At 30.6% G+C, this 17,044-nt stretch overlaps 1 protein-coding gene across 2 annotated transcripts in view; it reads left to right on the top strand.

Moving 5' to 3' along the window:
• SEMA3E (semaphorin 3E) overlaps window positions 1-17,044 on the top strand; it is a 121,734-nt gene that overhangs the window by 72,415 nt on the left and 32,275 nt on the right. For both annotated transcript variants that reach the window (XM_021707505.1, XM_008047956.2), the window contains exons 5-10: window positions 7,925-8,044; window positions 9,249-9,391; window positions 10,622-10,736; window positions 11,178-11,247; window positions 14,347-14,491; window positions 16,545-16,767. In XM_021707505.1, the coding sequence (XP_021563180.1) occupies window positions 7,925-8,044; window positions 9,249-9,391; window positions 10,622-10,736; window positions 11,178-11,247; window positions 14,347-14,491; window positions 16,545-16,767 (816 nt within the window). The remainder of the gene's footprint in view (window positions 1-7,924; window positions 8,045-9,248; window positions 9,392-10,621; window positions 10,737-11,177; window positions 11,248-14,346; window positions 14,492-16,544; window positions 16,768-17,044) is intronic.

The following is a 17,044-nucleotide window of genomic DNA, read 5'->3' as shown; positions in this document are numbered from 1 at the left end:
CAATTGAAAAAGCAGCAGGAATGCAGACTGGAAAAAACGGTGCTACCTGAGTCGGAATTTGGCAAGCTCAGTACAGCTTACTCTGACAGCGAAAGAATGTATTAATGTGGTGTTTAATGACCACACATGTTCTCTGCTGATCGGTTAAGACAAGACTCCAGCAAAATGATGACTATCTTTAGACCATTGCAGCTCCTTAGTTTCATTGTTAATTATATGTCACACAATATTTAATGTATGTTTGCATGAGAACTAACTTAATGATAAAACACAAATTGATAACAATACCTATAAAACTACAAAGATCTCAAAGGAAGAACGGTGCTTGAAAATCAGATAATTTCCTATATAATTTTTTTAAACATTAGGTACAATTTTAATTCAGTCAACTTAAATTCAGTTGACTTAAAATCGCATGGTATAAGAGTTAGGAAAAAATTGAATAAATATTAAAGATTGATAGGTGGAAGACAAGTTAATAAATATTTTTATTAGATGTATAATCTAATTTAGAAATTAAAAGTTAATAGTTTGTGATTCTATGTGAAAACGATGGGATTTAAGGAAAACAAGTTCCTTATGAGCTATGTTCTATATACTCAGAAACCAATACAAATGAAATCATATATTAATTAGGCTTGCTCTTCAAATGCTACTTTGTAGTAACGTAATTTATCTTGGCAGCATACAAGCTCATATCTCAGGTGCAATATTTCTGCATGTTCAGCCAAGTTTTTCCTCAGTGCAATTAATAATATTGTATTTAAAGTGGTTTTAAGTATTTGAAGAATATAAAGCATTACAACTTGATTAAAAAAAAACAACTTGTTGAAACAACAAATTTTTCAGTAAACTGAATTGCTACATTGCTTCCACATGCATTTCAAATCATCCAAAGATTCTTAGTATTATTTTGCACCAAATTAAATTTGGTGATTGGTCAAATAAAATCCAGGAAATATTTTCTTTATGTCATATGTCATTTTAGCCAAGAAGGAAATATTTTAGCAGACTCTTTTTAATCAGTTATTTTTTGATGCAATATTGCACTATTCTCGTTGATAATCCTTTAGTAACTTTAGGATCCCCCTATACTTAATCTTTTTCAATCCTATTGCTTTTTGAAAAAAATTTTATTATGACTCATAGTTGCATTACCAGTGTCTAGTACAATCTTAACATTCCTGAAGTACCTATGGTATGGGAAGACACATGTTGCTAGTGTTTGGGGAAAAAGCACTCAGGGTTGCCATGTACCTTTTGACATTTTGCTTTGAAAATATTACCTTTGTTGTTAAGAAATTTTTAGAGATATTTTTCAAATTAAAGATTTATTAAATTTTATTTCCACAGATAATCACTAATAAGATATTTTAGTGTCAATGAAATTTTCTTTCTACATTTTTCTATTACTTTTCTCAGCACCTAAAACTACAAAGTTGACAGCCACTGAAATCTTCTTCTGAACTTTTTTCCATAATAAGGCCTTTGAGAATATATAGCCTCACTACAAACTCTGTAAATTAAAAGTCAGTGTTGATTGCATGAAAGGGAGTTGGAATACATGTCAGGAATTCAGTTATTATTTCAAGTTCCTAAAAACATTAAAGTATTTTTAATAAATAATTATTTCTTTTAAATTAACTATATTTATATTCAGGGAATATACTTGGTACAAAGTAAGATCATCTATTAGGAAAATAAATGAAAAAATCTAAATGAAGATAGAACATATGTCTTTATCATTATAACTTCTACAGACACAAGTGAATGTACTGACTCGTTCTTTGAATTCACCCCAAGTGTATAGAAACTTAGACTTTAAGTTATTCCCTTACTACTTTCCTGTCCCTAAAGAATATCTATAACTTCTTATCCAAGACGGCTGCTCAATCACACTTGGCAGAACGCCCGCTATCCACATGCTTACTGAGCTTCTGGTCATGACTGCTAGTCTCTAAGGAGCTATTTGAATACTTTGCTTATGGTTTCTTCACAACGAAAAATAAAAAATCAAAAGAGGTAAAAATAAGCGGGGGGAGCCCTATTCTTCAATTCTCCACTTATGGTCTCTCCCTAAAGGATCTGGTTTAACCATGATTGTATCAACATCACTAATTTGCCACCAAGCAATCTCAGAGTACAGCCATGGGTGCTGGCAAATGCAAATGAACAAATTCAAAACATATTTTTCTTTTTCCTTCATGTCCTCAAAACCACCTCCTTCACACTGACAGCTAATTCTAGTTATTTGCCCAAACAAAGCAACCAAAAGTTCAAACAACAACTAAATACCTAATAAAATCTTACATTCTTTCTGGTTTCTTTCTGCATCCTAAGCAGAATGTGAGTATGAACTGGGATGCTGGAGAACATAATCCGTCTCATCCATCCTCATCCCCCAAAGTACGTTTTCTCTTTGCAGCTATGCATGTCATAATGATTCTGCAAAACAGTCCATCCAAAGTAGATCAATTTTCTAATAAAATTATAAAATTTAGTTATAAAGTGAGGCAGCTAAATCAGTCTTTAACCATAGCTGTTCCATGAGGCAAATGTATTTCATATTATTTAGATTTGTAGAACATACATTCACAATATGAACAGAAGAATTGGTTGAGTAAGACTTAAGAAGATAAAATGGTCATAAAAAAACTATTGTGAATTTTTCTTGCTAAGGCAATTAAAATCAGCATGTTTAACATGTTCAATAAAAAATCAGAAATATATAGCCCTTGAGTAAAATTTTTTATATGTTTTATAAAATATTAAGGCAATAAAAATACATTTAATTCAAATTTCAACTAGAGTTTATATTGTAAAAAAGAAGCTATGTAGAAAAATATTTTAAGTATATATTTTACCTTAGAATTATTACAGATTTTTTTGTATATTGTCAAGAGTCAGGTGATTGTCTTATTTTCTTCAATATAAACTGTTTAGTGTAGACATAGTCTTTTAATCAAAATGTTAATATAATGTCCTTTGAGCTGAAATTCTTAGGGACAAATTCTAGGAAAAATAAAGTTTCTGTGCTAATAAGTTAAAATTAATAAATGACATAAGATCCTTACAGAACAAAAAAATCAAACATCTTTGTTATTCATATAAATTCCTTTTTCTTTTGATAGTATCTCTTTGAAACATTTTTAAAACATTAGTCTTATCCTGAGTATTTCTCTTTGCATTTCATAGGGTTTTTTTTAACACCTGAAAGGTACTTTATTTTCAACTGTTAATTCATTAAACTGTTCATTGACTCAACAAATATTTATTGAACATCTTCTGTATTCTAGAGATTAATGAAGCGTAATGTTGAACACATAAGGAATCAATTAATATAGTAACAGAAGTATATATGGTGGCTGTGGTGGTACTAGAAATCACTAAACTAACAAAAATTTTCTCAGGAAAGGTTTCATGGACAAAGTGGACAATAGTCAGAAAAACGAGACATGAGGTGGAAAGGAAAGCATGGGATTCCAGGCAAAAGACTAGCAGAGAGAACATAAAATTTCAATTTTAAGTCCAGAAATTACATGAAGGTCTCCTTGATTCTACAGATAACTGAGGATATGATATTTGAACGGTATTGCCATGGTCATACAGCAAATTTTGAGCTAGAGACTTTGACAGATTTCCACTGCAGAACTATTTCCACTATTATTATTATTATTTTTGGTACATAGAGACTATTGTTGAGCATGACAAGAAGTTATATTCACCTATTCAAATACTTTGCAAATGTGTTTTACTGTTTAAGTATAACCATACTTAACCACTTAAAATTAACATCAATTACCACAAGAAGTTAGCACTACACCAATAAAAAATAATATATGGCATCAAAATTGTTTGTTATTAATATTCAAAATATAGAAAACAGATTAGGCATTAGTTAAATTTATGGCCAAGGTGGTACCTTTATTAAATAGATATAGAAAACTAAGTCCTTTGGAGGTTCTGTTCTTGTCATTGAAACCTTAGAACATATTTTGCTCTTCATATAAAATGTTTTCTTTTTCAATCCATGAAAATATGATTTATGCAGGTGTTATTTTTGATTCTGTAAAAGATATATTGATTGATAATATATCTTTTATATTTTATATATTGCTATATAAGATAATGTTGAATCACAAATTTTTCCTAATAACAAATAGTTATCACTTTAAAGTAAAAATTTCAGTTAAATTCTATGTATTTACTATGAATAATATTAATAATCATAATTACTCTGAGTATACTTAATTACTATTAGATAATAATAGTCTCTAAAGATTTATTCTAATTTATTAATGTTATTTCATACGTTATATTTTTCCCTTTTATTTTATTAGGAAAGTATTTTGACAGACATAATTTTATCAATTACTATGAATTAACTGTTTCATTCATTAGAAGATATGAAAGGAGATTCTCTTCTGAGGAAAACTGAAATACATTTGGTTCTGTTTATATTGCTAACAGGTTTTAACACCCGTCTAGCCCCTTTGAAGCTTAATTCACACAGTCATATTGTGTTATTTGAATTGTTCACAAACTATTTTCTTTTATCTGAGTATAAAAATGAGAAATTAGGTAAAACTGGAAGTATACCATCTTTTCTTTTGCACAGATAACCTTCCCTGGATATGGTATTATTTGGTATCATAGGGTTGCCATCTAGTGGCTCCAAACGGGTATTTGTTTATTAGTTTTATAGCATTGGTTAAAACAAGAACTTTGTTTTGGAACATGTTACAAATTGGGATAAATGGATTAAACTTGATGTGTACCAATATCAAGATTATTTTTCCAAAATAATATTTTGTTATCAAAGTGTTTAAATATTTTAAGAAATTAAATTAACGATTGAAAACTTAAAAAATTAGAAAACTTATAATTTTTAATAAATCTAGTATTTATACCAATTATCATCAAAGATTCAGCCCAACCCACATTAGAGAAATGACTGGTGTTTACAACAATTTCACAAAAGGGCCTCAATAATTGGTGTGGGAAACATAGTGCATTAATAATAGTTAAAAACCAAAATATTTCAGAAAAATTCTTACTAGTGTTTTAATGATCAATTAATCTTTTTAAGGATCGACTTGGTCACTTACACCATAGAGTTAAAGATTCTAAAGTCTTTTTAATGGCTATTATTCATGTGAAATCAGTATAGAATGAAGTCTCAAGTAACAGCTCATGTGTCTAAGCACTGAGTGTATTTTGTCCCAAAATACTGTTTCTTCATATATAGATATAAAATTTATAATAAAGGTAACACTGATTGACTTTGATATAAACTATGGTGCTATTTTTTCTTCCCACCAACGAACATTATATGCTTAATAGTTCTGACATAAATGTCTCTACCAATTATATGTTCTTAAATTCAGATTTAAAGTAGTTTTCTCAGTTTTTATTTTCTTTATATCACACCTCTCACTTAGCATATGCTGAATATATAGGATGAACTCAACAAATATGTCTCTTTATTTAAAAAATTAACTTTGAAGATTTTCAAATACAAAGAAATGTTGAAAACAAAGTGAAATTAACACCTGAATAGCATTTACCTTGATTTGTCAACTGTTAACACTCTGCTGTACTTAGTTTCCTTCTTTCTCATATAGTTTATATAGTTCAAAAGTGTATCTTTTTTTGGAAAAAATGAATTTTTTTTGTATTCTATATCATTTTTAAGCATTCATAGATTTTTTGAACAAGAAGCTATTTAGAATTATCTTTTAAGATGAAAAATAGCTTATTATACTTCTAAATGCTTATTTTCCTTTAAAATTTTGAGTTCAAAGTTTTATATCTTATTATAAATCTGATATAACAAAAGTCATCATCTTTACTTTTAAAAGATGAATAGTTAAAGAATGTTCAAGCCGGGCTCAGTGGCTCAGCCTGTAATCCCGCGCTTTGGGAGACTGAGGTGAGTGGATTGCCTGAGCCCGCGGGTTCGAGTCCTGCCTGGGCAACTTGACGAGCCTCATCTCTACAATAAATCAAAAAATTAGCCGGGCGTGGTAGCGCGTGCCTGTAGTTCCAGCTACTTGGAAGGCTGAGGAGGAAGGATCATCGCAGAGCCCAGCAGGTCAAGGCGGCCACTGCACTCCAGTCTGGGTAACAGAGTGAGACTCCAACTCAATAACAGAAAGAAAGAAAGAAAGAAAGAATGTTCAAAATAAACTTCCTTACAAATTGTCATATATGTATAATTCACTTGATAACTTTCCAAAATATTGTCATACAAATATATTTACTTTGTTAAATTTTCTAAAGTTGTAAAGATCTTACTTTGGGGAAAAAATTATAAAAAATGAATTACAGTGCTCCCTACAGTAAGGGAGAAGCATTTTGAATTTTAGAAGCAAATTGTTTTACCAATTGCTCATTAAGGTAATAAAATACAGTGGATATTAAAATGCTTTTGTAAGTCTATGTGTAAACTTAATTTGTTTTTATATTTTTATAACTACAGTGTCATTAGGATGGTCATAATAAGGATTATATAGTGGTATAATCAAAAGCCAAAAATAAATGAATAAATAATGAAACAATAATTGATCATCTAATAAGTAAAGTGTATAAATAAAAAACTCGAGTTCTCTTAAATTCTGTTCATATATTTGGTCATATTTTTATACCTGTAGCTTTAATAATTGTAAATATAAAATTAATTGTATAATTAGATATAGTAAAGTGGAATTACAATTCATTTGATTTTTCTTAAACTTTAGAGCTCTTTAAATACCATGTGTACACATAGGCACACATTACAAATGTCACAGAAGAGTACTGATATTTTGTAATATATTCATCATCTCTATTTTAAAACTATATCTCACTCATTAAGAAAATAATTTTACCATTCTAAATTAAGATTGCTGTTTCCAGTGATCTGCTTGTTAGCATTTGTTTCTTGGCTAGAGACTTTTTTCCTGGGATAGGACTCTTGAGCTGAGTATGGCCAGAACAATTCGCCTGGTCGCCATGGTGCCACTGTTGGGCACATTGATTTCCTCTTGTCATTTCAGGAAAAATATCTTATGTCTCTATGCTTGAGAGGTGTTTATCTTTCTGGAGTTCAAGTTATACCTTTATATTATTTATTTTTGTAGAAAAATCATTTTTTCTCTTCTCTTAAGCTCTTTTAATGCCTTTTTGACTCCAAAGACACATTGTTATAGCTTGAGACCCTGCACACATTTGTATAGCTCCTTGATTTGATATTGTCAGTGATTTCCACCACATGTTGCAGCTTTTTTCAGTCATTCTGTTGACTGCCTGATTACATTCTGAGCTTTCTAAAATATCATTTTTATCTAATTGAGCCAAATGCTAAAAATTAAACAATTAATAAGATTATATATGACTTTGTCAGACTTTGTGATTCCCACACTAAAATCATATTAAAGAAAGTAATTTCTTATTATAAGAAGGATTTGAATCAGCTGGCTCACATAAATACCTGTGGTAATAATAATAATATTAACAATAATAGTAATAAATCCCTGATGATATGACAAAAGTATGAGATGACTAGAAGAAAGTTAGCTAAAAAAATTGAAAACTTGGTATTTACCAAAAATCCATATAGGTCTATTTATCAGCTACTCTTCCACTTGCTTGATTCTTAACAACTCAAGTGCTGTTCCTTTTCTCATTCGTTTATGAGGAAACTGAGGCACAGGAAGGTTACTAAACTTGCTCAAATCTATATATATAGCTAGCACGTGGCAGAGTCCAGATTCAGACCCTGGCAATTTGACTGTACCATCTATGTTGTTAACAACAGTATAAATGCCATAAAGTACATATTTTACATATACAGATTAAATATGGATTGTTTAATATAATTGTGGTGTATACCTTGTCTTCAGATTGACAAGCTAACTTATTTTTAACCAATGCATCCATGTAGGTAATGAATTATTTACTGGACTCTACAGTGACTACTGGGCCCGAGATGCTGCAATCTTCCGGAGCATGGGACGACTGTCCCATATTCGCACTGAGCATGATGACGAACGCCTGCTGAAAGGTAAGGTTGAGGAGAAAATAGTATGTGAATCAGGACTGAAACCAGCTTATACACTTTCAGGAAATTTTGTCATTTTGATAATAATAGCAATGTAAATATGATTTATACTTTTTATTAATATCAAAGTGTTCAAGAATATCCTTGAATTAAAATACCACATGTGATATATGTATATCATTTATTAATTTCAGAGTGTTCAATAAATATTCTTGAATTAAAATATCTCATGTATATCATTTTATATCAAAATGGATTGGCTTAATTATAAAACCAATTTCTCTTTCTAATGTGCTTAGAAATCAGGATTTATATAAAGAAAGCATAGTAAACGTATGAAAAGCGAAAATGCCATTATCCAATAAGATATTTTGTCTACTCTTATCAATTGGTATAATTTTTGATGATTTGATTGCTTTGTTTGCATGTTTTCATAAGATTACATTACATTTTACAGACAACTAAAGCTCTAGAAAAGTCACTAGTCATTCTCCGGTGCAGAATTCTTTGTAGGAAATAATTCGTATATTTTGGCAAACTGGCATATCCTGAGGCTAAAAAAAATCATTTTCTGAGGAGCATTTTCATCACTTTCCACATTTTTATTAAACTTTAAAATCATAGTCAGTATTGATGACATGGATTATTAAAATATTTCACATAGCTTGTCAATGAAAGGTGATGTATTCAAATCCTTTATAATACAAACCCAGAAATGCAAAATAAATTTTCCACTTTAAAATTAAGATGATCTTTCATGTGTGAGACTGGTAGATAATTTATGAACTAAAAAATTAGTAATGATAGAAGTCTTTAATATATTACATATATTTATATTTAGTTCTTATTTGCAGTGGGAGGAAATGTTTAGCGATCATCTTCTTGGTACCCCCAATCCGTTCTTATCTGAACACATTTTAAGTTTGCAATGCATGTTATTCAAAATTGTTCTTCTTTGCCCGATTCTTTTGTTTTCTAATTAAATATTTCTTTACTAATTCTTAAGAGTCTGCTGACTGTGAGTAAAATGGAGATATCTACACTATTTTAAATGCTTGGTAAAAAATTTCAGAGAAAAGATTGTATTTATTCATGGAATGATAAGGGTTACATTGAAGCGTTCAAATGATATATAGTTTTTTTGGAATAACTTGTTATCATTTTGTTATATTTTTTTCAATTTTTCTTTTATTTTTTACTTCTATAGAACCAAAATTTGTAGGTTCATACATGATTCCTGACAATGAAGACCGAGATGACAACAAAGTATATTTCTTTTTTACTGAGAAGGCCCAGGAGGCAGAAAACAATGCCCACACAATTTACACCAGAGTGGGGCGACTTTGCGTGGTGAGGATTTCTCTGTCATTAATTAATCTTGCTTATCCCATGTTCAGGCCTGTGTTAATTTTACAAAAGGTTTCTATGTTAAAAATATTTCTTAGTACTCTGTAAATGGCCTTAAATTGGCATACCAGTCTTTATACTTCATATCTAGTGAAAGTTTTGTCTTAAAAGTGTCTATATTTTGTATAATTTTGTCCATTTTTGAAGTAACACTAAAAAGAAATAGTCTGTAATTATACTATACTTATTCCTAAACAGAAGTTTGAATATTATTTTTTAATGCATTTAACAAAAACATTTTTTTGTTTCTTTAGTCTACAGTCTAAATAATATATATATAGCTAAGTTTTTAAACAATTAGGTTAGTTGAAATTACTAAAAAAATCTGTAGTTTGTTTAGTAGTCAGAGACATTGTTTGGAAACATTTAAAAACAGCCAAAGAAGCAACATATATTGAAAGAATGCTAATAATATTACAAATGTGAAGTTATGTTGGCATTTAAGAAGATATTTAAGAATACAATTAAAAGTTTTTTACATATGTATGTATGTTTGTATATGCTTATTATGTGTGGCATATGTGTATGCATATGTGTACACATTAATTAAGCTTGCTTATCTCATGGTCAGGCCTTTGCTAATTTTATAAAAGGTTTACATGTTAAAATATTTTTTAGTACTCTGTAGATGGCCTAAAATTGGCATACCAATTTTTATACTTCATGTCTAATGAAAGTTTTGCCTTAAAAGAGCCTGTATTTTGTATAATTTTGTCCATTTTTGGAGTCACACTAAAAAGAAATAGTCTATAATTAGATTGTATATACATAATATGTACATTGTGTGTATTTTCCTATTTCAAGCTATCTTTACTAAGGGAAGACAAAGAAATGCTTGCTTCCATATTCCCGAGTTAGGTGGATTACTCATTAATAACATAATAATCATGAATACTATATCATAAAAGTCACTCCTCTATTTTGAAGAGACTCCTCTATTAATATTGTTTCAATTTGGGAAATATATTCAATGTACCAGAGTACACTGAAAAGGCAGAATGTGCAAACCTAAAAACAAAATTTTGGAAAATTGTGTCTATTACTTGAGGATGATGTTAAATTTTCCTAGTTCAAGGAAAAAGCCATAATTCTTGGCATCTGGATGTTTGACAATATAAAACCTGTTGTTTGTAAAAGTTCTTTAGGTACCATTTATCTTTTTGTTTTTCACAGAATGATGTTGGAGGGCAGAGAATACTGGTGAATAAGTGGAGCACTTTCCTAAAAGCGAGACTGGTTTGCTCAGTACCAGGAATTAATGGAATTGATACATATTTTGATGAATTAGGTAAATGTTATTAGGTGAAATAATTCTGCTCTTTGATGTGTATGCTTTCCTATAGCCTTATCTATATGGCATATTAAAAACGAAAAACAAAAAACATGTTTACTACATATTTGATCTCTATCTAACACAGAGCAGGTTTTTGTTCTTTTTGTTTGGCCAGGCCTACTTGATGGGGGCAATGGAATTGCGGGAACAAAAAGAGACTCATCTTACTAGCTTAGAGTCAAGGCCTCTAGTTCCTTCCAATGGTTGAGATCAAAGTCACCCAAAACAGTCAAATGATTTGCTCTGTTAAGATTTCATCATGGTTGTTTGGTTGTATATGAAAATGTATATCTTAAAATCTATATTAGGTTCTAAAGTATTTTATGTTAATGTATTTTCTTTGTGGGCAAAAAAGGGCTAGAATACTAAGTGATAGAATGGTCTTTAATTTTTCAGAGGATGTTTTTCTGCTACCTACTAGAGATCATAAGAACCCGGTGATATTTGGACTTTTTAACACTACCAGGTGAGAAAATTATACAGTCAATAAAACAAAAGTTGTGTCACTGAATTTCACTGTGTATATAACGTGAAAGGTTATTGATGCAGTTGCTGTTCTTATTTTCTATACTTTGTAAGTCACCAGTTTTGGCCTTCAGTTTCCTGTGTTTACCATTGTACAATCATTTTCAAAGCCTGAATCTCAATTCAAACCTTTACCTGTGTTTATCTATAGTACCCAGCATCCTCCTGTGCTCAGCATCCTAATCTCTTCTCTCTCTAGTATACAACAGAGTGATTTTTTTCTCACATAGTTTGTAAGATACTAGTTCTTACAACATGTTGCCACGGTAATAGATATTATAGAGTCTAGGATAGTCTTTTATTCATCATATAGAATTTTCCACGCCAGGCTTTCAAGGCTATCAACTGTTACCCACTCTCTTTTGGAAATTTTTCCCTTGGGTTTTCTAACGCTTTGTTTTTGACAAAATTATACCTTGACAGATCCTAATCATTGTCTACATTGCTAGTTCCTCTTACTATATTTTTATTTATTCCGCTATCATGCTTGAAATGACTTTCTCTTCTAACACCGATTTCTACTTGTTCTTCAGTACTTGTCAATTACCATCTCTAAGAAATATTCCCTGGTTTGTAATCACAAAGGCCTCTTCTCGTTCTTATTCTGATTGTCTTGCCCCTGTGCTGATGCATGGCAAACACATGTTTATGATTTCCCTACCATCTTTTACATTGGATGCTCAGGCTTAAGATTTATAATCTATTGCTATCCTCTTTATGTTTTTGTATTCTGGTAAAGTGCTGTAAAAATGAACAAAATATTATTTTATGTGTGCTGATACATGAATAAAATATTAGAATCAGTTTGGACTAAATTTTTTTTGTATACTGTTTTCTGAGTATCCTTGCAAATTTAAGGCAGAACGGGGTAAAATGATTGGGATAAAAAATAAAAATATACCTTAATTCTCTTGACAGGGATAGTCTTTTGCATTGTATTGGCCACAAACTGTCACATTCTGTGCTAACTTAGGGTCTGTCCACATATCTTTAGGTTTTTCAGCAGGTAATTTCTAATGCTTACTTTAAAAAAACATTTTTTGGGAGAAGTATACTTTTATTGTAAGGAGCCCTTTTTTTTCAACAGAGAAACAGGAAAATAATTTTTCTGATTGATTATTTTTGGTGCAAAGAAAAACAGATTGATAGTTATCACAGGCAATGAAAAGTCCTTAACTTCTTTTTTTACTTTGTATTCTCCCTCATGCCAGTGAATAATTTATATATTGCTTGATAATTTAATGACTTTTTATAATAAATTCAAGACGGGATAATCAGTCAAATTTCTCTATTGGTTAGTATAATCAGTTTATAAGCTACTTTCCTAAAAGATTGAATAATGTATCTTTCTGAGAAATCAAAGACAAGACGATTTTCTTCCATAATTTCAATTTTGATTTTTCAATTTATATAGAAATCTGAAAAAAAAGCTTCCCAGATGTTCCCTGACAGAAAGGTTGATATTTTAGGATGGTGATCAAAGGTATACTGCCACTTTAGTTTGGAGATTATCTCAGGTTTTCCCAATATCTTACGCATTTCCAATTGCTTCAAGGTGTCTTATAAAAAGTGTGAATTGATGTCTTTGTATAGCAACATAACTGCTGTTTTACAGGTGACTTTGGATGTAGGAGATTTTATATTTATATAAAACTGTATTTTGTAGTGCATTTTCACATACATGAATTATTTTGATTCTTACAAATCAGAGACTGAGATAATGTTATAATTCTTTCATGCCAAATTTTAAAATATGGTAAGTTTTTTTTTTTAATTTTACACATAGCTCTCATTGTTTATTCTGAATCTCCAATTACACTCAAAGATATGTAAGCATTGACCACATGAACTGTGCCTAAATGAACTCCAGTGATTGCAAACTTGACTTACATTTTTAAAAATTTTCTTTTATTTTTTCCCTTTATTTAAAGATGTGGGGTACAATTCAGGGTTAGGTATACAAATGTTCATTATGCAGGTACAATTGTTGATGAGGGGTGGCCATCCCTCCCCTGGCAGTTTCCCTGAACTGCCAATCCCACCCTCTTCCCCTGGCAGTTAATTTTTTTTCAGTTGCATATTTTTTTCACAGCTATATGATCTTTATTGATGTAAACTATGCATATAAGTTTTACCATCTTTACTATATTTAAATGTACAGATGTATAAAAATAAATACATTTATATTCATTTTTCCCTTTATCCTCCCCTCATCTCCTGGCCAGTTTATTTTTTAACCTTTTCAAAATGTAACTTTACAGAATCTGATTACAAATGCCTCTAATAAAACTCACCATAGTTAGTTAACTACTATCTTTACTTTCTGTGAGTAGAATTTTTATCAAGAAAATTATTTTAATTCCTGCTATTTCTGGAGATGAGGGATCTGAGTTTTACAAATAATTTAAATATTTTTTCAGGATTAATATATCCATTCTAATCGGTTTTCCACTATAGCACAGTTTTTATACAGCAAGCATATTAATGTTTATGTAAACGCAAGGTATAAAATAATATAAAATGGAGCAAAGTCCTATATTTTCATGAAACTTTAAATTGTTCTTTAACTCATATACACTAAAAAAATTAATACAATCTAAATAAAATTTGTAGCAATATTAGCAGCATGGGAATTAAGAAAAAACTTTGCTATGAAAATTGAACAGCATAAAATAAGACAATACCATTAACTGAGTAATTTGACTTGGGAATGAATCTTTTTTAAGACCAGATCTTTTAATAAAAAATATAAAACCATAATACAAGATTTAACAATAATAAAATGAAGCGACACAACTACTTTTGTAATTCTAACAATGTTATTTTTAATTGTATAAAATAAACAGTTAAAGATAATAAGTTTTGGAATTGTAATACTTGAAATATAGCAGTAGTTAATATTTCTAGAGTATTTGCTGCTTAAAGAAATTGCAACTCTTTACCCAAAAGACTAGACTCTTATCTATGTATACTAGAGTGTTTGACTAGGTGACCTGCTAGTTAGTTGTAGAATGGTAATTATATTTTCTGTATTTTTCAGTAATATATTTCGAGGCCATGCTATATGTGTCTATCATATGTCTAGCATCCGGGCAGCCTTTAATGGACCATATGCACATAAGGAAGGACCTGAATACCACTGGTCACTCTATGAAGGCAAAGTTCCTTATCCAAGGCCTGGTTCTGTAAGTTTAGCAAAGTATTACTAATTTTTAAAGACTCTTTGGTAATATTTTGTTCACCATTTCACATGCTTTATGAAACTTTGCAAATTAAGAAATTCTATAGCTAAAAGTATGCTTGATAAAAAATATGTAGAGTAAATAAATATTATTTCACATTTCAAGTTGTATGCCTGTTATTTAATGAACAAAGAAACATTCAATAAATGAGCATTAAATTCCTCTCAACTTCTTCAAAAGAGTTAGCCCCAGATGTAATTTCCAAGCAAGAAATTGTCACCAAATTTTTATATTCTAATATTTGAATCAGCATCTAAGTTCCCTAAGCCAAACTATCTCCTTTCTTCTCATTTTAGCTGATCTAAAATAAGTTTTTTCTCCACCTCCTCAGGATACTTAGCACCTCATTTAACATCCTTGCTGGCCTCTTAGAAAAAAAAATGCCACTACAAAAGTGTTGCTAGAATATTGGAAATTCTAGCACTTGCCTCCGAACTGGCCCTACTAAGATCCTTCTTACCTAGCATTCAAAATTTTGTGCTATTTATTGCACACATGTCTAAAGACGATGATGAAGATGACTTTGAATCATGCATCCTGTGTCCAACTAGGATAGAAAAATGTTGGAGCATTGTCTGTTCTATATGGACAATGAAGAGCATGCATTTACTTGTCACACAAGTCAACGTCTACACTTTTACAAGCAGCTGGTGAAATCCCATCACTATACTGATTCCACAATTACTTGCAAGTCAAGTAGAAACCATTTCAAGAGAGCCAAAACCCAAAGTGGAAACAAACCTTACCTCCATTAACAAGTGTAAGACTTTACCATTTCAATCATTCTCTCTCACTAGCTTAAAATTATTACTTCCAGTAAGACATAAACTATATTTTATTTCACTCTATTGATTGAAATTACAATTTAAGTGGAGAAAACCCACTCCTGGGGCTCTGCTGGAAATGCTTCTTGAAACCACATGTCTTAAAGGAGATTTGGAGGAAGTGACTGGTTACTGAACTGCTTCCAAACTAGTCCAAAATGTTTCCAATTATATAGCATGAAAGTACACTCCAGCTGAAAAATTCATGCCAAATTAAGGAATATGGCCCGATTTTAAAAATCAAACCATTATAAATGCCCTCTTTGCAGAATCTGATGACTAAACTACTGTGTTTTTAGTTTGTCTAAAGTGTAAAATTTTTATCAAGATAATCATTGCAATTGCTGCTGGTTCTGGGGGAAAATATTTAAAATGAGGAGCCACTTACCAACAAGCATGCATCAACACATTTAAAGGTTTTCCAATTAGCAACTTAAGGTGCTGTTAAGCATTTCATTTTAGAGTGAAATTAAGACGTGTTATACAAATATTTATTGTTCCTCCAGTTTATTGTATCTAATCCATACAAAAATAACACAGACTCATACAGATTATGGTAGTAAAACAGAAAAAAATTTTTTTCTCATCAATAATTAACAATAATAACATTTGAATATGTTTCCATGTTACCGCACTAAAATTCTATAGCCAGTGAGCCACTGACTATAAAAATGAGTCATTGATTATATTATCTTAGTCCCAGTAATGGAAAAGCAACTTAGTACAGTTGTGAACCTTAGTTTGGAGAGAAATTTCAGCACAACGAAGAGACTTTTTGTTTTTGTATGAATAAGAGATTGTGTACCCTCAAAATTTAATTTATAATGTGAAAAACAAATTTCAAAAACAGGGAAAATAATTTGAATATTTATGATGTTAAGCATTTTTACCACCTACCTCCAAACCATCTTGGTATTACATAGACTTCACTTTTCCAAGTTTTTTCTACTTTCTCTGTATTTCTAATCCTGCATGTTTAAAATAATTTAGTTTGTCTTTGCAATTTTTAATCCAGATTCATTCTGTAATGACAATTACAGGATTACAAAAATTTGTAAATGCATAATTGATTAATTGAACATATTCAATTTTTCTATTTCTTCTCATAATTGATTATAAATTTGCTCTTTAGGCTTCAAAGGAAAACGATGATCTAATCACTTGTGTTTCAGTGTGCCAGCAAAGTAAATGGAGGCAGATATGGAACCACCAAGGACTATCCCGATGATGCCATCCGATTTGCAAGAAGTCATCCACTAATGTACCAGTCCATAAAGCCTGCCCACAAAAAACCAATATTGGTAAAAACAGATGGAAAATATAACCTAAAACAAATAGCAGTGGATAGAGTGGAAGCTGAGGATGGCCAATATGATGTCTTGTTTATTGGAACAGGTAAAGAGATGAGAAAGCACTCGTGGCTTTTAAATTAGTGATGCTAATAATATTTTTAAAAGCAACTGTCCACAAATCTGCTGATCCATTAGCCCATTTGTATGCTGTTAATCCAAAATGAGAAAGGTTGAAATAGAGTCCTTTCTGCACCATTGAGTGGTTGTGCCTCTTGTCTGAGAATAATTATTGCTATTACCACATTCATTGCCAAAGTGCTATGGTTTGAACAATAAAGTATGTGGTCACCTGTGTTTCAGATCTGAGAACTATTGAGGCT

This window comes from Carlito syrichta, unplaced genomic scaffold (assembly GCF_000164805.1).
Source record: "Carlito syrichta isolate Samal-C Ts95f unplaced genomic scaffold, Tarsius_syrichta-2.0.1 Scaffold119098, whole genome shotgun sequence".
Taxonomy (NCBI): Eukaryota; Metazoa; Chordata; class Mammalia; order Primates; family Tarsiidae; genus Carlito; species Carlito syrichta.
This window is presented reverse-complemented; position numbering and strand designations above follow the sequence as displayed.